General features: G+C 43.0%; 1 protein-coding gene across 6 annotated transcripts in view; it reads left to right on the top strand.

Annotated features, from left to right (window-relative positions):
* The window catches only part of POC5 (POC5 centriolar protein), a 36,041-nt gene extending 34,657 nt beyond the window's left edge, over window positions 1-1,384 (top strand). For 2 of the 6 annotated variants that reach the window (XM_059919354.1, XM_059919359.1), the window contains exon 12: window positions 892-1,382. In XM_059919354.1, coding sequence (XP_059775337.1) covers window positions 892-1,035 — 144 coding nt within the window. In that variant the 3' untranslated portion in view covers window positions 1,036-1,382. Of the gene's footprint in view, window positions 1-891 lie in introns of all 6 variants that reach the window. The other 4 variants (XM_059919357.1, XM_059919358.1, XM_059919355.1 and 1 more) reach the window with 3 other exon arrangements.
* The last annotated feature ends 20,812 nt before the right edge of the window (window positions 1,385-22,196 follow it).

Here is a 22,196-nt window from a genome sequence, read left to right as displayed (position 1 = left end):
TTTTTTTGTACTGATTGGAATGATATTTTACAGAAGAAAAACCAAGGAACTAAAGACTTACAACCCCTGTTTCTGATATTTATCTCTCAAACTGCCCTTTATTTAGTATGTTCAATTACTCTTCAGTAATTGGGCACAAATTCAATAGCCATAAACTGCTTCCATTATTACGTACTTTGGATTGTGTAACAGGCACAGTGGCAGTCCTCTGTACTATTTTTATTTTTCATTTTATCCCAGGATCCTAAGAACTAGAACTACTAGAAACAGTTATTACTAATAAACCATTCATCAGATTTCTGACACTTGAGCTCCATCTGCTGGATAATTGCTTGCTCCTAGTGCTGCTTCATCCTGTGCCATGTTTTGTAGATCATGATGCCAGTGGTACCACGAATCTGTTTCTACAGGTTCTCTTGCCCGTCATCCCTAAGGAGAAATAGCTCTTTTGTCAGGGTCAGATTAGGTGGTTAGCAACTAAAATTGCATCCTAGTTGCAAGAATCTCTCCCATTGTGTAATGGTTATCCAGTTATTTATGTACAAAGAAACATTTACATAAAATACTTTAAGAAAAGAGGTTATTTCTCCTTTTCTTTAAAGAGAAAACCTTATTAAAGCAGAATCTGACATGAGGATCTTTGTTTCAAAAGATTCCATTCATTTATTTTAAGTAAAAGCTGTATCGTAGAGCTTTTGAAATACACAGTGAATGTTTTGATATAATATATATAATTTTACTTCAAGTATTTTAAAGATGACTTTTCTAAGTGGAAGACCCTAATAGGAATCTACATGTAGTAATGTTTGTTGGGTTAAGTTATAGATAATGAAATGATATTTAGTATGTATAATTTTATTGAATTGTTGAAGCATATTTTTGCCTTTTCAGCAAACCATTCCGCAAGCTACTGCAGCAAAATATCCCCGGACCATTCACCCTGAAAGTAGTACCTCAGCTTCCAGATCTCTCGGAACCAGATCAACTCACACCCAGTCTCTCACAAGCATTCAGTCCATAAAAGTGGTTGACTAAAATGAATATGTTCCTATTGAGGTCGTTTAATTCTTCTGGCTTTACTAAGAATTAGAAGTCTTTAGTTTTTAAAATTTCATATTGTTAGAACATCATGGATACATCATGTTCATTTCCTCGAAATTACAAGAGACTTTTTCAAGCTGTACCGTCCTTTGTAACTGTATGTAGGATTATTTTAATGTTTTTTATATAAGCAATTAAGTAAAACTTTTTTAAATTAAAAAAGAAACTAGCCTTAATTTTTTTAATAGGTTCAACCTGTGACCGATTATATCATCAAAGTATATAAATCCTGTTTTTGCGGTGTTATTTCCAAAAGGCTAAATCATTTCCAATGTTACCAAGTAAACTTTGAGAGAGAACTTTACTAAAAAAATTATTTAAACTAATAGAAAGTAAGGTATTTTTATTTGAAAATTAAAAAAATAAAAGCCCAGAGTAATATCTTATCACAAAGTTTTTTTGTGACTTTAATATATTAGTCCTCATTTTTCTGGGGCTCTAACAATTAAAAATAGGGGGGGAATAGCAATACCTATGAATAATTTTTAATGTTAAAGGGAAGAAATATTTTACTAGCACAATAACAGAGTTACAGAAACACCAAAAAGAAATTTCCTATTGGGACTTCCCAGTCCAGTGGTTAAGACTTCTTCCAGTGCAGGGGGTGTGGGTTCGACCCCTGGTCGGGGAGCTAAGATCCCACATGCCTCGTGGCCAAAAAACCAAAACAGAAAACAGAAGCAATATTGTAACAAATTCAATAAAGACTTTAAAAACGGTCCACATCAAAAAAAATCTTTAAAAAAAAAAAAAAGAAATTTCCTGTTAGAATGATCCTATTTCAAATGTTCTTTCTTACCTTTTTGAAACTCTATAGCATTGAAATTTTTTTTGCTCTGAACATCCAAACATTGTCCTGTGATGGTACAGGCCTGGACAATTCAGCAAACCTTCACTGGATTTCCCAGTGAAGTCAATATGTCTTGGGTTTAACTTTGAAACAAATTAAAAAATTTAAAAACTGAAAAAAAAAGAAAAGTGGATTCTGAGGAACTTGTGAACAGCCTCAGTTTCCATATCTTTAACAGAAGTGGATGGTTTCAGCCTCTTTCAGTCTGAACATGACCTAGCCCTGTGCTCTAACTTTACTATTGGAAATAGTTTTTCTATTGCCTCATGTTGTAATAGGACATGAGAGAATCAATGTGAGACTGGCAAATATCCCATTTTCTTAAGGACACACCAAGGCTTTTTTGAACTATACAAGTATCTGGCTGTGTCTTAAAGAGTATTAAATCCTTGTTATGCAGCGCTTCTTTTGGGTTGTGGCCAGCTACCACTGGTGGCAGACAGCGCCTTTTGGGTTTCAATAAGCACAAATCAGCAGCACCTCATCTCCTGCTGCCGGTACCATGGGCATGCTCCTCCCCAGAGCGTCCCTGTCCACTCAGAGAGTCGAGATACCGGCAGGCTCCACTCATATGCAGCCTGGAATTAACATCCCATTGGGGTAAACAGATCAATTCTTACTTTCTCCCCATATGAATTGTCCTGAGATGCACTAGTCCATTCTTGAGGTCAAATAATCAGTTGTTCCTGATACCAAGTGTTGGCCCATTTGGTAAATCATGCTGGTCTTGGCTCTCCCTCCTTCCCCATCTCACTTCCTTTTTCCTTCACTCCTGCTTCCTTGGATCTACACTCCTGAAAAAAGCAGTTGCTCATAAACTTTGGTCTTGGGCTCTGCTTTTTAAGGAACTTACATGACAACTAGGAATGGTGTTCAGTAAGCGGCTTCCCTGGTGGCACAGTGGTTAAGAGTCCACCTGCCAATGCAGGGGACACGGGTTCGAGCTCTGGTGCGGGAAGATCCCACATGCCGCGGAGCAACTAAGCGCGTGCACCACAACTACTGAGCCTGGGCTCTAGAAGCCACCACAATGAGAAGCCCGCACACCACAACGAAGAGAATAGCCCCCGCTCGCCGCAACTAGAGAAAGCCCGTGCACAGCAACGAAGACCCAATGCAGCCAAAAATAAATAAATAAAATAAATTTAAATCACAGATCAATAGGTTTTTTTAAAAAAAAAAATATTGTAAGCATCTTTTAAGGCTTTATCTAAACTCTAGAAATTGTATATTGTCTACAGCACGAAGTAATTAGTGTTAGCCTAATTCAACTTAAATTCAACAATTAAAACAAGCAGTAAGAGTATGTAGTCATATTTGCTTATTATTGCATAAAGAGGTTACCCAGATTTTGAAGCAGAGTCAGTGGAAACTGGCCATACTGAAGAACAGGTGGGGACAATGCTTTTCACTAAATACCTTTCTAAAAACTTTTTATAATCATGTGAACATATTACCTGTTTTAAAATTAAGCTTACCATTCACAATCAGCATGAGATGAAGATGTAGAACTATAAATTCATGATATAATAAATGGACTGACATTGCTCGTGATTTTATTTCTGGTCTTATAGACTTAGAGTCAGAATTTGATAATGGAGAGCCTTAAATTATAATGAACAGGTGCACATAAGCTGATAGAAATTGATACTTGATTTCATATTTCAGAACTTTTCTCAGATTACAAAAATAATGTGTGGTCAATAGTTTAAAAAATATTGGAAAGTACCAAAAGTACAAAGATAATGAAAATCACCTGTAATTACATCACCAAGAGATTAAAAAACATTGGTGCATACACCTCTGGTCTTAAGTGATATATTACACATAGGTGTTATTTAAAGCCAACAGTAACTAAATTTCCAAAGCAAGTTTCTCTTATGAAATAGAAATAACCGTTAATCATTTCAATACTATGGATATGAGCTTAGGCATTTCACAGGCATTCTCCCTTCATCATCACCTCAGTATTATAGAAGAGATAGACCTCTCCCCAATCCTATAGAGAAGGAAACTAAAGATCTGAGAACTTGAATGTTAGCATGCCCAAAGGCTCACAGCTAATAAATGGCAAAACCATGATTCAAAACCATGTCTGTCTATTCTAAAACCCTGGGTTTTTTCATTTACCATAATGTTCCCACCATCATAATTTTTTAAAACATGATATACAAAATCCTAGGTTATTCTATCACTAGATATGTTATCACATATTATGTTGCATCAAATGACAGAAATGGGAAAATCATATACAACTTGCCTTAAGCAAAACCAAAAAAATTGACTTTTCAGTGGTTGGAAAGTGTAATACCATTTTTTCATCTGTTAGAGAATCCTGTCACTGCCATCTTCACAGTTGAAAGGAAAATCAATACTACTGTTGGAAGAACTTTACGGGGAAGTTCTTTATTCTTAAAGGAAGAACTTTATTTGAAGAACTGAATTTAAGAGGACTGAATACTGAATGGAAAATCATTTAAATACAATTTCTTTAGGCATTTATGAAACTGCACATTTCTTGGGCCTTGAGTCAGTTTCACTTTTAAACTGACGAGTCTTTTCTGGAAAAAAATGAGATAACATGATTAATAGCTAACATTTATGAAGCACTTGGCTACATGTCAGGCACCATTAATCCCACAACAGCCCTTTGACACAGACACTTTCCTAGTTAATAACTGAGAATGCCGGCAGAGCGAGTTCTGTACAGAACTGGCTCAAAATCACAGCCCATTATTTGTTGGAGTTCAGCTATAAGCTCACACGGTCTCACTCCGGAGCACACGCCCTCACCCACTGCAGTGGGCTGCCTCTCAGCCTTCCCTGAGAGTTCTTGTGGACACTCTTTCATAGAAGTGAATAAGTTCAAAACTGAGGGAACAAACCCAGAGCTAGGAGGATAATGTCATGGAAGGTAGGCATAATCCATGCACTATTCCTCGTACCTACCACTGCTTGAAACTGAATATCGGATCCGTGATCTGATGTGCATTTATGTTCTCAGTTTCAGGTAAAACTACACCGGTGAAAATAATGGTGATAAGTTTCCAAAGCATCTTCCCTGACAGTATGGTCTTTGGCAGAGTGATTTTTAGCAGTAATCCCAGCTGGCAAAGTAATTGCCTGTCTGCTCTTTTCTCTCAGCACAGAAATAACTTTTTCAAACATACTAACTTGCAGAGTTCCCAAGAGGAACAGGCATGTTGAGCAAGACAATTCTCAGTTGTAGAGCTCTGTCCTCTAAGATGGTTTAGCACTCCTGCTCCCATCCTCCCACCCGCACCCCTCCCACACACGCACACACACAAAAGTGCTCCTACACTTTTCAAGTGCCCAGCAGGGAATGACACTGAGAACCACCAGGCTAACAACAGGACCAGTGCTGATTAAGTCACCATAGGAGAAGCTGCATGTTCTGACACCAAGCTGGGACTGCTGTGGCTCGGGAGCACTTTTGCCGACCGTCCCCTACCATTTTAAGAGAGCGGAAGTTCCCATCTGTTGAAAACGGTAACTCACCAGCTAGTTCTGAGAAGCCCGCGCACACCAGCTCTTCATACAGGTGCTTGACCGGCGTGGCCTGTGTCACCAGGGCCCCCGTGCAGCCAGATGAGCAGAGCCCCGTGGCCGTGTTCATGGAAGCTCTCCTCCCCCGTGGCAAGCACAAAGGGCAGACGCTGACTCCTCCTTACTGTGAACTCAGTTCTAACGCAAGTTCCATATGACTGTGGTTGCATGTTCATTCCTCCCCTGGCAGCTGTGAGATAAGAAGCCCAGTGGATGAAAGCCCTTCCAGTCACCTCACTGGTACTTCTAGAGGGACCAGAGTTTGGAGTCTCTCAGCACTTGCCACGCACCTGCTGTGCTTAACACAGACGAAAGCTGAAGATGAGAGAGGGGAGGGACAATCTTAAAGAGATGTGGAGCTTTTCTTCAACGTTCAGGTGGCACTGCTAGAGGCTAGCACTTCTCAAACTTAACATGCGCAATCCACCTGAGGGTCTTGTTAGAGTGAAGATGCTGGTTCAGCCAGTCTGGGTTGAGGATCTGCAGGTGAGTAAGCTCCCAGGTCCTGCTGCTGCTGCCGCCCGTGAACCACACCCTAAGCAGCCAGCATGCACCCACCTGCCGGTCCAGCTTCCAGGAAACTCCTCTGGTGGAAGTCTGCAACCCCTGGCCAGGCCAGGGCTCTTCACGGGGCAGATCTCACTAGACGCCTAACCCCTGAGAGGTGTTGGGGGAAGTGCTGGGATACGGAGATGGGAACCGTGGTCACTCGCGGCTGGAGGTCACAGTTACAAACCCGTGCCAGGTTCCTAGCTCTGCCAGATGCCGAGATGAGGAGGGCCTGAGCTATGGGGAGGAAATCCGCTGCACAGACTGTTAGAGGGGCAGGCGTTTCAGGGAGAACAAACTATATGCATGAAGAATGTACTCCTAGGGACTTCCCTCGTGGTCCAGCGGTTAAGACTCTGCGCTCCCAGTGCAGGGGGCCTAGGTTCGATCCCTGGTCAGGGAACTAGATCCCACAAGCTGCAACTAAAGAGCCCACATGCCACAACTAAATAGCCTGCACTCGGCCACAGAGATCCCGCACACAGCAACAAAGACCCGGAGCAGCCAAATTAAAAAAAAAAAAAAAAAAGTACTCCTAGGTGAATCCAGTTCCTTTCTTAAATCTTGCCGCTACCAGACTAATTTTTCTTAATTACCATTATCAATGTGTCATTCTTTTGCTCAGAAGCCCACCAACTCCATTGTGCCAGTAGCATAACCCAGGGTTACAATGTAATTGGATTGTGAATGTTACTATTATCATGCCAACTAGATTATCAATTCCATCAAACATGCACCATGGCTTACAGAGCTGATGTATCTTCCCCTGGCACAGCTAAACACACTCTAGGCCTCCATAATATGTGAATGAAACACATCAAAACTCCCCTTATCCTGATGGCAAGTACTCTGAAAGCACACTACATTTCCAAATCAATTTTTTAGGTCAAGAGAAATTTCCAGACGGCAACTCCATTTTCCTAAAGACTTCACAGAACACTATGTGCCTAATTAGCAACAAGGAGAAATCTTAACAATAGAAAAGAAATCTTTTTAGAAACTGTAGTCAATATTCAACATTTTCAATGCATTATCTTCCATTTTTTCACGTGAAAATGTATCCTTAGAATTAGCAATAAAAGTGTCATAATTTACTTGTGTGTGGTATAAGTAGCATGTGCCCATGGGCTGTGGTTCTGCTATCCCCAATCCCAGGCAATCAATAATGCGATCACCCCCTGAGCACGGGACTCGTTCACATCTCATGACAGCCACGTAAGGACAGTGCTCTGAATAAAAAGTTTTGCCAAGAAAAGTCTTCGCTTCTTTGTTTTTAAAGCTAATTAGTTGATAATGCAAACAAGCTTTCTGTATTTCCTAGGTTTGGGTCAAATCATTAAAAAGCAAAGCTAAGGACTCCGACCTCACTAATTCTGACAGCTGGAGTCTGGCTGAAATGATTCCATGGCTTGGAATCCTCTAACCAAGAGAGCCATGGGTCTCTATCCCACACGTCTCTCATGGGACACCTGGTCTCACCAAGGCCATGATCTACAAGAACCCCTTGCCCCAGGCCTGGTTTAAGGGATTCCTTCCTGGTGTGGAAGCCCTAAACAGTAAGCCTCTTGTTAGGGAATGAATCAGTTCACCCCAGGATGATCTCAAGGAACTCCAGAAATCAGGTGGCTTCCCAGTGACAAGCCAACTGTTAAATCCTTGCTTCCTTCGTGCCCAATTCAGTTGGGAACCTTAATTTCCTTCTAGGCTAAATGCCACCTTTTCAATATGGCTCAATAAAAGTAATCATCCTTTGCAAACTTCAGTCTACTGCAGATTCCCATGAGTACTAGCAGTCTGCAAGGTTCCCAATCACCTCTGTGGTCCTAAGCTAACTGTCCCCACTCCTGGGCCCCTGCAGTCTGTTGCTTATCAAGAGCACTGGACACCCACTTGGAAGATGGGCACCAGTAAGGATGGCTCTTCCTAATACCGAATGCCTCCTGCCCACATCTCCTGGGCCATGCTGACCTGACCACTGCTCCTCGATGGCTCTGATCTGGGCGTCTGTAAAGTTCCACAAATGGGCCAGCCTCTGCCACTCGTTGGCCTTCTGCTGACGGTAAGCCAGGTGCCAGCAGAGACTGCAAATGTGCCTGATCTCCTGACTGTGATCTTGCTTGAACATCAGAGTAAAGCTGGTTGATGGGTCCTTGATGTTCTCACCATGCTCCTAGATTGAAGGTAATTGTATCAGATGACTTCAGACATTTTCTGCTGATTGCCTTATTTCAGAGTATATACGTATATATTTTTTCAGATGTAACCCATAGAGTGGTAACTGAGACTATGTTTTCAATATTAACTATAACTGGATCATTTTTTTGTCATCCAAGATAGAGACAAATGTCTGAAATAGAAAGCTGGAGTCTGGACTTCCCTGGTGGTGCAGTGGTTAAGAATCCGCCTGCCAATGCAGGGGACACGGGTTTGAGCCCTGGTCTGGGAAGATCCCACATGCCGCGGAGCAACTAAGCCCGTGGGCCACAATTACTGAGCCTGCGCTCTAGAGCCCGTGAGCCACAACTATTGAGCCCACGTGCCTAGAGCTTGTGCTCCACAACAAGAAGCCACCACAATGAGAAGTCCGCAACCGCAACAAAGAGTAGCCCCCGCTTGCCCGCAACTAGAGAAAGCCCCTGCACAGCAATGAAGATCCAATGCAGCCAATTAATTAATTAATTAATTAAAAAAAAAAAAAAAGAAAGCTGGAGTCTGTCTGACACAGGAAATGTGAGGGATTTTGCCATGCTGTATTGCCTGCCTCTATCCCAGCCTGCTTACCACCCCAAAAGAAAACAGAGGGGGTATGTTGACTACAGAAACGTCACAACAACAAATGCATCTTTAAAGGCGTTACTTTCAACCATATCCCTTTTTCTTCTTTGGGGTGTTTGATTTTTCTCACATCAAAGTTTCAGTGGGGCCCAGATTGGATGTATTCTTGATGAGACCCCATAGCTGATCCCTCCATACATCCTGCTCTCTGGTGACTGGGAGGAGAGCAGATGAGCATCCTAACTCTGGGGGCCGAGCAGTGGAGAACACAGGCTCCAGATCATTTTGTATTACAGCCCTGCAGCAGGCTCAGCCCAGGAGCACCGTGCCTGGATTGATTCTTGTTTTCTGATTTGTCAAAGATTCCTTTTGTCCCTTTTTAAGAATCCACCCAAAAAACTCACAAAGAACAAAAAAGAATCCACCAGAGTCCTATAGAATCCAACCAAAACAACTGGAGAAAATCTCAAAGTGAAAGCAGGGGTCATGGCTTCCTATGGCTGCCCTTGTCATACACATGCCAGCAGGGCTCCAGACAAGCCTTCCTCTGGACAGTGGGGATAAGGGACACGCAGGACACAGAGCCCTCCAAGAGGTTTGGGACTTCCTATCTATTCTCCTTTCCTCTTTTACAGATAGTGAATTTTATCTTTATCTTTCATTTAAATAAAAGTGAGTCAGTGAAAGGTACTCTGAACAGCCATACAGGAGTCAATGCTGGGGCAGGGAGTGGACTAAAGGGATATGGGGACCTGGTTTTGGAACCCTATGAGAAGAACGTGGCGAGGCTGGTGCCCCAGCCACCAGCAGGGACCGGCCTGCACCCTCACAGCATCAGTGACCTCCTCCGGAAGGCCTACAGTCTCCTGGGAAACTTGGCCAAGGAGAACAGCAAGACCGTTCTCCGATATCTGGACTTTGTGAACAGAAGTTGGAATAGGAATGGGAGGAGTTCATTTCCCATAATTTTTTCAGGGTCTTCTTCACCCCAGCCTTGCTCTACTCCCACAGTGCCTGGCCCCCAGGAAATCCTAAAAGAGGTAAAGCCGAGGGTGGGAGATCCAGAAACTTAGGAGCTGTGGGCACTGCCCTTTTTCCTTTTCTCCTCGTTCCATCTCCTGAAAATGTTAAATCCAAGGAGATTAAAACCCCAAACACCACCAGTTAAAGGGAAGAATACAAAATGCCTCTGCTTTCAACTCCGCATTACAGCATTTTTATTTCTTTGAGAAACATGCCTGCTTTGTGCGTTCCAGGATTGGCCTGGGCAGTCCTTCAGGCTTCCACAGAAAGGGCCAGGGATTTGGAAAGCCCAGGTCTTTTTCAACAGTCAGTGGAAGCATTAATAACTTGTCTGCAAAGCACTGAACTATTTGCAGGAATAACATAAGCCAGAACTGGAGGAAATTAAAATAGCATAAGCCACGATTGTAGGAAGCTCCCATTTACCTCTGAACCATTGAATTTATTTTTTTAATATAAATTTATTTATTTTATTATTTATTTATTTATTTATTTTGGCTGCCTTGGGTCTCTTGTTGCTGCGCACGGGCTTTCTCTAGTTGCAGTGAGCAGGGGCTACTCTTCGTTGTGGTGCACGGGCTTCTCATTGCGGTGGCTTCTCTTGTTGCGGAGCACGGGCTCTAGGCACGCGTGCTTCAGTAGTTGTGGCACGGGGGCTCAGTAGTCGTGGCTCGCTGGCTCTAGAGTGCAGGCTCAGTAGTTGTGGTGCACTAGCTTAGTTGCTCTGAGGCATGTGGGATCTTCCCGGACCAGGGCTCGAACCCGTGTCCCCTGCATTGGCAGGCGGATTCTTTACCACTGCGCTACCAAGGAAGCCCTGAACCATTGAATTTAATGATGGATGATTAGGTGGTTAGGTAGATGGGTAAATGGATATGAGAGGGGAAATTCCAATCATCTTTTTAATCTTTTCATTAGGAACCATTTTATATAAGGCCAGGATATAAACTTGTTTAATAACAAAGGGAATTTTAAATAATAAATAACAATAAATATATTTGGTTAAAAAAAATTTTTAAGGCTGTATATTAAAAAAACAAGTCTTCTTCCCACTCCAGATCTCAGGGTCCCAGTTGTCACCAGAGTTAACAAATCATAGCATTTCTGGGGGTCTGCTTCAGCTACATGTATGCATTATTTATGATTTTCAAAGTTCATCCAACTCTCACATCTTAAGATTTGTTAGGAAAGAGGGCTTATTCATCTGGTGGAAAAATAATTTATTCTCATCTAGGAAAAAGAATCTAAAAATGCTAAGAGGAATTATAAATAGAACCAATGAATATTCCTATTTTTAAAGAAAACGTGAAAACAAAGACGGAACTTGGGAAAGTCATCCTCAGTAAAATACAGTGATGATCTAAGAAAACGAGAGTGAGGCTAGGACAAAGAGGAAGAGGAAAAAGAAGAGAGACTAGAAATCAGAGGAGAAAGGAGAGTGATTAAACAGAATTCTAATTGTCAAATGTTATTTTGTTTTGTTTTGCCCTACAGGCAAATAAGAAAAGTCGGGGGAGGATAGTGTGGCCTTTAAACTGATCCCCATATACCAGGACTACTGAGCCAATTAAACAGTACTGCGATCAAGGAGGCAAATCAATGCCCCTTAAGGATTTAAGGGACATTTCTCAGGATTGGCAAATTAGACAACAGTCCGGGCTTAAGGCTCCTCAGGGGTAGACATGTGAGGGACTAGGACCTAAATTCTGGCTCCAGCCTATTGGACCAGAGTGGACATTCAGTCTAGGACAGCAGCAGAGGGTGGTGTCTGGTGATGAAATTCCTGCCCGAGGGCATAGACTTGAATCTTGGAGGGGAGGGCATTCTACTGAGAAGCTGCGTGAGTGGCAGCTATCAGAGGGAGTACTGATGAAAGAAGACAGAAGGAATGTCTTGGAGACAAGTTTTTGTATTCTCAAGATGAATAAGGTTTTCGTGACCATCGCAGAATACTTGAGTGCTGGGTAGCTGGCACAGCGGTATGTGGAAAACTGCAAAACCCTAAATATGAACTTCCTTACCACTCAGTAGAATGCGAGTCTCAGAGCTTCCAGAAGGGACCATAGCCAGAGACTCCATGACAGCAGGCACAGCCAGCAGCCAACCACCCGGGGCATGCATGCCAGGCTCCTTAGAGCCAACGTGGACTGGCCTGCTTGGCCCAACTGAGCTCTGCACACTTCAGTTGCAACCACTGGTGCTGACAAAGGATGGAGGGGAAGAGAGGCAGCTGTCCACGCCGCAAATTGGACAGCACAGGACAGAAGGGACAGCTATAACACACTAACCAGGGCCCTGCCCACTAGAGCAGAAAAAAGAATTACACAGATCCCACCCTGCCCTGTAAGAAGAGGGGGCTGCAGAAGAGGCCCTCACTGAGCTGAATTCGGCCCTCCTTACCTCTCTCCAGGCGTAGCACCTCTTGGCTTTAATGAGCGTGTCCACGATGAGGCTGCAGTTGCTCCTGGCGGCCACAGTCAGGGCAGCCTTCCCTTGCTAAAAGCCAAAAATCAAAGAGTCAGGCAATGCGGCCTACTGGTTAGGAGCTCTAGCTTTGGAACAAGGGGGCCTGGATTCAAATCTTGATCCTACTGCTTCCTTGCAGGGCAAATTTGGGCCAGTCCTCAGCTTCCCTAGGTCTCCATAACTACCCCTCTGTGTAGTGGTGAGGGGCAAGTGTGATAACTCGTATAGGGTCCTTAGGACTGTGTGTGGCACAGTCTAGGGCTGTGTGTGGTAATCGTCTAAGAGATGCTAGATATTGATAGTGTCAGGTGCTGTGTCAATGGGGCAGGGGGAAGGATTTGGGCTTAGGCACCCAACATCAACAGGTAACGTTCTACACTTGCTCTATCAATGAGAACCCAAGCATTTCTCCAAGACCCGCAGGGTCTCCCTGGCTCACTGCACTGTGAAGTCCTCAGCAAATAACGTAATCATACGTTTTTCTCCTCCAAAGTCTGACCCCACCTGTGGCAGAGGCTTTAGTCAGTGTCCCATGCCCCACCCACCATAAATAGCCTTTTTCTTCTAAAAGAGACCTCCTGATTTTAGCTGGGCACTTGGCCACCCCGAACATTTCCTGGTCTCCCTTACCCTTGGGTATGTGAACTAAGTTCTGGCCAATGGTATGTAAATGGAAGCAGCACATGCAACTTCTGGGAAGTTTCTTTGAAAGAAACTTCAAAGTTTCCTCCTCCCCCAGTGGAATGCTTGCATGATGGTAGGAGCCTGAACAGCCACTTTAGATCAAGAAGTGAAAGCCATGTGTTGAGGAGGGCAGAGTAATAAAACAGAAAAGGGATGGATCTTATTCAGAATACAGTCAATAATGGTAACCCTACATAATACAGAATTCAGCTCACTGGACTCCTATCCAGAATTTTTTCCTATTATATCATACCACTTCTAACCAAAGATGAGGGGTTGGGGTTGGAATCTTAACCAAATGGAATGAGCAATAAAGGCTGTTCTAGACATAATTTGGGGCATGAATGGCCTGGTGCCCATATGGTACCTTATACAAATTACAAATGACATACCTTGGTCAAGATGGATATAGTTCAAAGCTACAGCACACAGCTTTGCAAGCAGTGTCCCCTAGATTTTATGCAGTGCACAAGCTATACATCTACACTTTTTTCCCAAGCAAAAGATGGTGGTTCTCATTTGTTTTCCAAATGACCCATGAAAAATCTGCTCAGGGATCCTGAAGATAATTTAAATGAATGGTCAGAAGTAACCTCGGAAGAAGTTCCAACCTCAGAAACCCATGTTTCTATGCTTAGAGATGCAGAAACTTATCCTGATAATTCTCTCACATGGCTGAGTATTTGTGAAATGCAACTGCCACCAATTCAAATGATTTGTCTGCTACTCCAGGAACTGAGACCCAGGTGAGCCTGAAAATTAGAGCTGAAAGTAATCAGCGTCTAATCAAAAGAGACAGTAATGAAATTAGGAAGAACTGCATTTTGCAGGCATTTAGCAAGCCTCTAATTGTATGCTATCTAAATTCTGGCTTGTAAAGCCATCTGAATCACCATAATTAGCCTATTTTGGGAAGGCAGCGTTCTGGGAGCCAGAGGTTTCAAGCTCATAGGAAAATCTTCACAGGGAGTATAGCTGGAGTAGAAATCCAAATACTTGTGCTGTTGAGGGTGGGTGGCCCTCGGAGAGCTTTGTGACGCCACAGGCTGAGAGGACAGGGAAAGTCAGCTTTATACCAAAACTTGGCTCCTTTTCTTCTATCCAGAGCAGACCTTAATTCAGTCTTAGAAACAGTCACTTATCTTTGGTAAAAATTGTGGGAACAGGCAGAAAAGATAGTCTTTATTCATTAATTACATATGTCCTGGGTGCCAGCTAGGCACCAGACGCGATGAGAAAAGAGGGAAGAGGAGAAAGGAAATCTGGGAAATCAGACTGGGAGGCCCAGGAAACTGTGGCTTTTGCTCTGAAAACAGAATCAAGCTGTAGCACAGACGTGTTCGCTGGAATATCCAGTCCACTTGCAATGGGGGCCCAACATAAGTTCCCTGCCCAATGCTATAGATGCTCTACTCACCAGACTGCCCTGGAGGTGTTAATGTTATTGACAAAGTAGAATAAAAGAAAGCAGGAGAAGCTATTAACATTTAGCTACAAATGTTCAATGTTAATACTAACGCTAAATGTTAACAGAAGTTAATGAGCCACTAATGGTGGAATTCCACCTAAGTGATAGAAATATGGGTGATTGTGTTTTCCTCCCCTATGCTTTTCTACGTTTTCCAAATTGTATTACTTTCATGATCAGAAAAAGAAAACTGACCGAGACAAGTAAAATAACATATCACTACTTCAGATCCCACAAACATGCGATGTGTGATTCTAGGGAGGACAGACTAGGGAGGACGCAGGCTTGCACTGGGAACAAGGGATGCGCTGAGCTGGTGACTAGTGAGGGCGAAGACCAGGAAGGAAACACTGCAACTTCCGGAAGTGCGGGGCAGTCAAGCAGCCAGTAGCCTTGGCTTTGAAGCTCAGCTCTGCCTCTTACAATGGCCCTGATGTCATCAAATCTTCTCTCATAAACCGGGATAATTTCGTCTGCCTCACAAAGGAGATGGGAGAATTGAGCTAAGATGTGAGTGAGTACCTAGCCTGGGGGGATAATTCTCTTCTTCTCTTATAAACTGGGATAATTTCGTCTGCCTCACAAAGGAGATGGGAGGATTGAGCTAGGATGTGAGTACCTAGCCAGGGGGGCCACACAGTGTCTTCTTCTACACCTTTCAGTAAAGCTGGAACCCCAACCCTGCCATGGCTGAGCCTGCGGAACTGCGTCACGTGAAAGAAACAAAGCTGTCTGTCTTTAAAAACACACCTACACAATGGCCTAAGGGTGCAAGCAACCCAAATGCCTATCCATGGATGAACAGATAAACAAAATGTGGCATATACATACAAGGGAATAGTATTCAGCCTTAAAAAGGAAGAAGATTCTAACACATGCTGCAACTTGGTTGAGCCTTGAGGACACAGTCCCAAAAGGGAAAATACTGTACCATTCCACCTAGATGAGGTACCCAGAGTAGTCAAATTCATAGACACAGGAAGTGGAATGGGGCTGAGGGAGGAGGAAATGAATGTTGTTGTTCATAGAGTTTCAGTTTTGCAAGATGAACGAGTTCTGGAGATTGGTTGTATAACAAAGTGAATATTCTTAACACCACAGAAATGGACATTTAAAAATGGTTATGGGAATTCCCTGGCAGTCCAGTGGTTAGGACTCCGAGCTTTCACTGCCAAGGGTGCGGGTTCAATCCCTCGTTGGGGAACTAAGATCCCGCAAGCCACGCAGCACAGCAAAAAAAAAAAAAAAAAAAAAAAAGTAGGAAATGAATAAATTAAATAAAGATATAAAATAAATGGTCAAGATGGTACATTTTATATTGTGTGCATTTTACAACAATTAAAAATTTTTAAATAAATTTAAAAAACAAGTTTAGACACATATAAATTTATTTATTGCAGTTCTATTTATAATAGCAAAAGCTTAAGGACAACTTATATGCCCATCAGTTGATAACTAAACAAATTATGATATAACCACACCACAGTCTATTATGTAGCTGTATAAAATAGAAGAAACTTTCCATGTACTTATATGGAATGATCTTTGCTTTATACTGGTAAGGGAAAAAAGCTAAATGTAGGACAATATGTATAGGTATCCACAGTTGTGTAAAAAGGATGGAGGAATGGAATAAGAATATAATATATTTATGTTTGCTGTTATATGCATAAAGAAATTCTGGCAAGAACAGAAGAAACTTACAATAATAGGTATGTATAGCAAGGATAGTATGAGAGCTAGACAAATAGGGACGGGGTAGATGGGAAATTTTTACGTAAAACCTTTACTAATTTTTAAATTCTTGAACCATGTGACTCTATCATCTTTTAAAAAAACTAATAAATAATTTGAATTTTTTTAATGTATATTTTACTGTTGAGAGTAAAAATTCTTACCAACTTACCTCAGTTAAAATTGGAATGTTACTATCAAGATAGAAGGTCTCTCCAATTTGTGTCCATTTCACAAAGGATGTGGTAATATTACCTCTCAAGGCTTACAGCCGACAGGGAGGACTCAGCAACCAGCTCAGCTAAACAGAGGGAAGCCCATGAACTCACCTTGTCAACAACCTTTAGGTCACTGCCCGCCTTCCGCAGGGTTTCCACCAGTTCCACATTTCCAAGATCAGCGGCTACATGCAAAAGAGTTTGCGGCCTCTGACATGAGAAAGTTAAAAAATGTAATCCAAGCATGTTAAGGAGAGAAAAAACTTGCATAGTAAAAAGACAAAGAGAAAGCAAAGGTGTCCTACACAGGCATAAGGGAAAATAGATAAAGTCACATATTTTTAAACAGGTACAGGAGACATTCATTGCAGTGTTATTTATAACAATGAAAAATTGAAAGGAAGTTACATGTTTAATAAGGAAACTCATGAGATAAATTATGGCATATCCACATATTGGAATAGTAGGCAACCGTCACAAATGATTTTTAAAAATGATTTCAATATGGGATACCTAGAGTAGTCAAGTTCATAGAGACAAAGTGAAATGGTGGTTTCCAGGAGAAGGGGGAGGAGGGAATAAGGAGTTATTGTTCAATGAGTGTGGAGTTCCAGTCTGGGAAGATAAAGTTCTGGAGATGGATGGTGTGAGAGTTATGCACATTGTCAGTGTACTTAATGCCACGGAATTGTACACTTATATGGTTACAATGGTAAATTTTATGTTATGTTTATTTTGCCACAATAAAAAATAATTTCAGAGATTTTTAAAAATGAAAAATGCTTATGATACAACATTAAAAACCTTAGGAAATAACACTATCTAGCTGAGCTCAATTTATAGAAAAAAATAGAGGGAAAGAAGGAAATGCATTGGTGATGTTAAGAATAATAATGTCTAGACGGAGGGATTAGAGCTTATTTTTATTGGCTTCTTGATGCTTTTCTCTATTTTGTAAGTTTCCTACATTACAGTGTATAAAGGAGTGCAAGACTTCTAATTTCTTTCTTGAATAACCACTTTCCCATGAAGAGGATAAGAATGCTTCAGAGAAATATATGAAATCACAAGAAAATCACCCATCTTAACCTCCCACTGAAAGGAATGCTGATGTGAAGACAATTCTAAAATTTTAGCACAGAAAGGAACATTGGTTATAATCTAGCGCAACTCCTAAACCAGAGAGAGGAAGCAACTTCCCAAGGGTCACACAGCTGGGCAGTAGCATCTAGCCCAGGACTCTTGCTACTAGAGCATATGGCCAACATGCTTGGGATGTTAACATAATTAATATCAACAAGCATTTACTAAAGACCCACTTTTAGGTGGCAATGTGCCCCTCTGGGGGCTCATTATCCACGACATCGAACTTACACTGACAGACCTATCAAAAATCTACACCAACATGGAACAGAGACACGAGTGTCATACATCAAATACCCATAAAATCTCCCTGTGGCAAAACTGCTAGAAGTCTAGAAGGCAGGAAATGCACCAAAATGTTAACAGAGTTCTCTTTCTTTGGGGGGATTATAAACAAATTGTAAGTTTTTAGCTTATTGCTGTTTTCTTACTTTTATACATTGTGTGTATTCCTGGTCTAACAAAAACCACAAATGATAAAGTCTAGTTCTGTAATTGGGTGGCAGCCTACAAGCCTCCTTCACTGGGGTGGATCTAGTCAATTCTGGTGAAGCCAGAATCACTTGTGTGTTCTGTCCACGTGTAGAGCAAAGACTCTGCCCATGAGGAAAGATGTGGGGCATTAACATAGTTGAATACATATGTATGTTTAATAATAAGAGAGATTTTCTACCCCCAAACTTTTGGGATAGTAAAAGACGAGGGAGGAGGACGGTCTCTGGGGAAGGAAGGGACGGACGGGGAGTTAAGTCCCCATTCAGCTCAGGGCACCAGGGACCTCACAGGCTGGAGTTAGAGCAGACTGCAGAGATCTGAGTCAGTGCTCTGGTTTCACAGATGAGGAAACCGAGGATGACACAGTGGGTTAGGACACGCATGCCCACCGCACGTGGCTGCTTCCTCACCTGGGAAGGGGCAGCCAGGAAGGAGGGAGGAGTCCAGAGCCTCAGCTGTCCTCAGGGCTCTGGCAAGGGCCTTCTCCCGAGAGTTTTCCTTCCCACTCCTGACCTCTGGAAGAGGGTAGCCCTTCCCAGAGCAGGCCCTGGCTCAGACAGCACCCACCCACATCCTTTTAATTCTTCTACCTCAGCATTTCCATTTCCTGCCAGTGATGGATGCCTTTTATGCGGCATTTGATTCTGCTCCAGTGGTCTGAATTCATGGTGATTTTTTAAAAAATTCCAGGAGGTCTCTTTTGCCTTTAGGCAAAAAGAAGATACATTTACTGTCTATAATATAGAAACAAAGCTTTCTTTCTTGCAGAGAAGGGCTCCCTGCCAATTACAACATTTCACACTGGGGGAGTAGCTTTTGATTTAAATAGCCTCCGGCAATTTACCTCTGGGCTACTGTTTATCTATCAGAAGTACTGGGCCTGTTAAATGTGAACAGTTTAATAACACACTGGCTGAATCCCAGTTGTGCGTTTGAAAAAGACAAAATATGTGTGTGCAAGTGGGAGTGGGGTTTACAGAAGCAAAAGGATAAAAAAATGAATGTGCATATTCTTCCCAGGAATCTTTAGAGCACCTTGAACTTGATCAAAACTACCTCTAAACACATATTGAGTTGAAACAAGAAAATAGACTCTCTAGGTTCTGATTTGCTTGGCTTACCTGATTTAAGATGTCAATATCATGCCGTGCACTTAATAAGCTGTTTACCACTGTGATATGGTTATTGATAACAGCTAAATGAAGAGGGGACTCCTTAGGCTGCAGAAAGAAATGACATTTCAAATTCAAAAGATTCTGGCTTCATCAATGAGATCAAAAAGTGACTCATTTCATCAGACATTTCCTGATAATCTCCTGAATACTGGTACTTCCCAACGTGGTTGCAGGCCCTTAGTAAGTCTTCAGCAATCACTTCCATGCCAAGGTTGTACAGAAATCCCGCTCACCAGCAACCCACTTTCCCACTTCATGCATTCTAGAACTTGACACTGAGCACCTATTATGGGCCAGGCTCTTTTCAGGATGTTAGGGGTTCAGTGGTGAACATGGCCCATGCTCAGGAATCTTTCATCTAGTAGGGAAAGCAGATATTGATTTTTTTTTAAGTCACAAAATAAATGTACAGTTACAGATTGTGATAAGTGCCTTGAAGGAAAAGTGCACAGTGGTAAGAGAGCACATGTGGGTGTGGGCCGAGGGCCAAACTTTCTGGAAGTCAGAAAAGGCTTTCCTGAAGAATTGACATTTGAGCTCAAATACGAAGGCTAAGAAAATATTAAATAGCTTAACTGCAGGACTTGCCAGAAGCTTCAAAGAGCTAAAGTGCAGTGGGAATAGCCACAAGGAAGGAATAGCATTCACCTTCAGCCTTTCCCGAGTTGCTTTGATCTTGGGCTCTTTCTCCCTAGAGCACATTGTGGGACTAATGGCCCACTCACCCAGGGGCACCGTCCGTGCTCAGCCCTCCCACCGATGTAGAGTCCAGCCATCGGTATTCACCGGGCCCTTGCAGCCTGCTCCCCTTTCCTCGTCCTTTGTGGCTAAACCGCCTGTCTTCCAGCCATGCGCTCAGCCACCTCTACCACGGGCTTCTTACCAGCCCTGCCAGGCTCAGTGCCCACCTCCAGGGCCACACACACAACCTCCTGCTGTCTTTGCTCCCACCCAGCTGCCACTGGCCCAGGAGGCTCGAGAGAAAACACATCTCCGGGGGTAGAAAAGGCAGATGCAAGGAGGAAAAAAGGCGAGGAGAACACAGGTAAGGTGTGAGAGAGCGAGGTGAGGGGCATTTAGTGGGGAGGAGAGGGGCAGGGGTACAGGTGTGAGAGAGCAGGGGCAGACGATGCGTGAGACTGTGCGGACAACAGTAGTTGAGCTGAGAGGCAAAACGCGTGGGAAGAGGAAACAACAGATGCTGCCAGGTGGGTGGCGAGGACGGGGTGCAGTGTTGCTCAAGCGGAGTAGATGATATTAATCAGCATCATTTATGCACATGCAGCACATTCTCCCAATGGTGCCTACTACTCACTCACTCCCCCTACAGTCTATACTCTGTTTGAAACACCGGGCTGACAGCTTTTCATTCACAACCACCCTAGCAGTTAGGGCTTCTCTTCCCCACTTTATATACGAGGCACAGAGGTGAAATCACTTCCGCGAGGCATCGGAGCTAGGAAGGAGCAGAGACAGGATTTGAACCCAGATCTTCCTGACTCCAACATCACACCAGGCTCCTTCCCAGGAAACAGGGGTTGACGGATGGAAGAGAGATGTAGTGAGTTAGCAAGGGATTCACCAGCACACAGAGGAGAAGGAAAGCAGGGGCAGGTGGAATGCTATGTCTGCGTATGTCAGACTGTCCAAGGGTGAGCAAGGGAAGTGGGAGACAGATGGGGCAGAGGGGCAGAGGGGCAGCAGGAGGGGAAAGCTTTCTGTGCAGACCTCTTCTGCTCAGGGAGGACCTTCTCTCTAGAGGCGCTAAGGATGAAAAAAGAGAACGTATCCCTCATCCCAGGGACGTAAGCAGTGCCCTTCCTGCTGGGACCATTGGCCTTGCTGGGGCCCAATTCCTCCTGAGAAACAGGAAGCACCCTTGGATGGACCAGGCAAGGTCAGAACCAATTCCCCTAATGCCATTCTCCAGAAATTACCAGTCATGGGTTAAATCACATCCCTCCTCTCCAGTTAATACAATAAATAGTAATGGCTAAGCAATATCAGAGAAAAGAATATTCTCACAGGAGAAATGAAAGTAGAGTGAAAAATAGGGGAATGTTTCCCCATCTAATTCCAGCACAGAGGGCCTTTGTTAATTCTACCAAAGCCAATTTGAACTTCAGAAAACCTAAATCAATACAAATGACTGACTTTCAAAAGAAAAAGAAGATCGGTCAGTGAAGGGGGAAAACTAATCATTCTCCTTCCAATTAACAGCAGTTTCATCATTGTCCCAGACTGATAAATTTAATACAAGACTGGCATCTCTAGATACATGAGAAAATTTAACTGCAGCAAATGTAAATATTTAAAACACAAAGATTTCATTTTGTTCAGGAACTTCAATGACTTTCTAAAATTCATCCCTTGGATTGTATTTCTTAAGATTAAGACTCGGTCTCCAAAAGAGGTCAGTCGGCCCTCCCAGGAAGAATTCCTCCTTTGTGATCACTTGTCTCCCCCTCCAGCCCTCCATGCATCTGCAAGGAGCATCTCCCAGCACTCACAGAGCTGGGATCAAAGCCCATGTTATCATAATAGACTCACTTCCACCTTCTGGTGTAGATCAACGTTCTCACTGAGAAGAAAGCTGACAAGGGATGTGTGGCCGTTCCGGGTTGCTATCTGCAAAGCACTGATGTTGAGCTGCAGGAGACAGGTGGAGAGAGAAGGCAGGGAGGGATTCCCATTAGAATCTAGCATGCTTTCTGGTGTTCATTCCATGGTAATCAATTAATACAATAAAATAGTATGACTAGCTAAAAAAGAAAATTCAACGTGTTTCTGATCATTTGGGGCTGGGGGGGCTTTTGGTTGCTTCTAGGTATCGCCCATATAAAAGAGACAGAGTCCTAGACAACACATGCCTCAGGCAAATATGAGCTAAAACCCGCTTCCCTTCTCCAGGAAGTATGAAGTGGACTAGGGCCAAGCCTTCGCTCTAT

This window comes from Balaenoptera ricei, chromosome 3, assembly GCF_028023285.1.
Source record: "Balaenoptera ricei isolate mBalRic1 chromosome 3, mBalRic1.hap2, whole genome shotgun sequence".
In the NCBI taxonomy this organism is placed as follows: Eukaryota; Metazoa; Chordata; class Mammalia; order Artiodactyla; family Balaenopteridae; genus Balaenoptera; species Balaenoptera ricei.
Note: the sequence above shows the minus strand (reverse complement) of the source record. Positions and strands in the feature narration are given on the sequence as shown.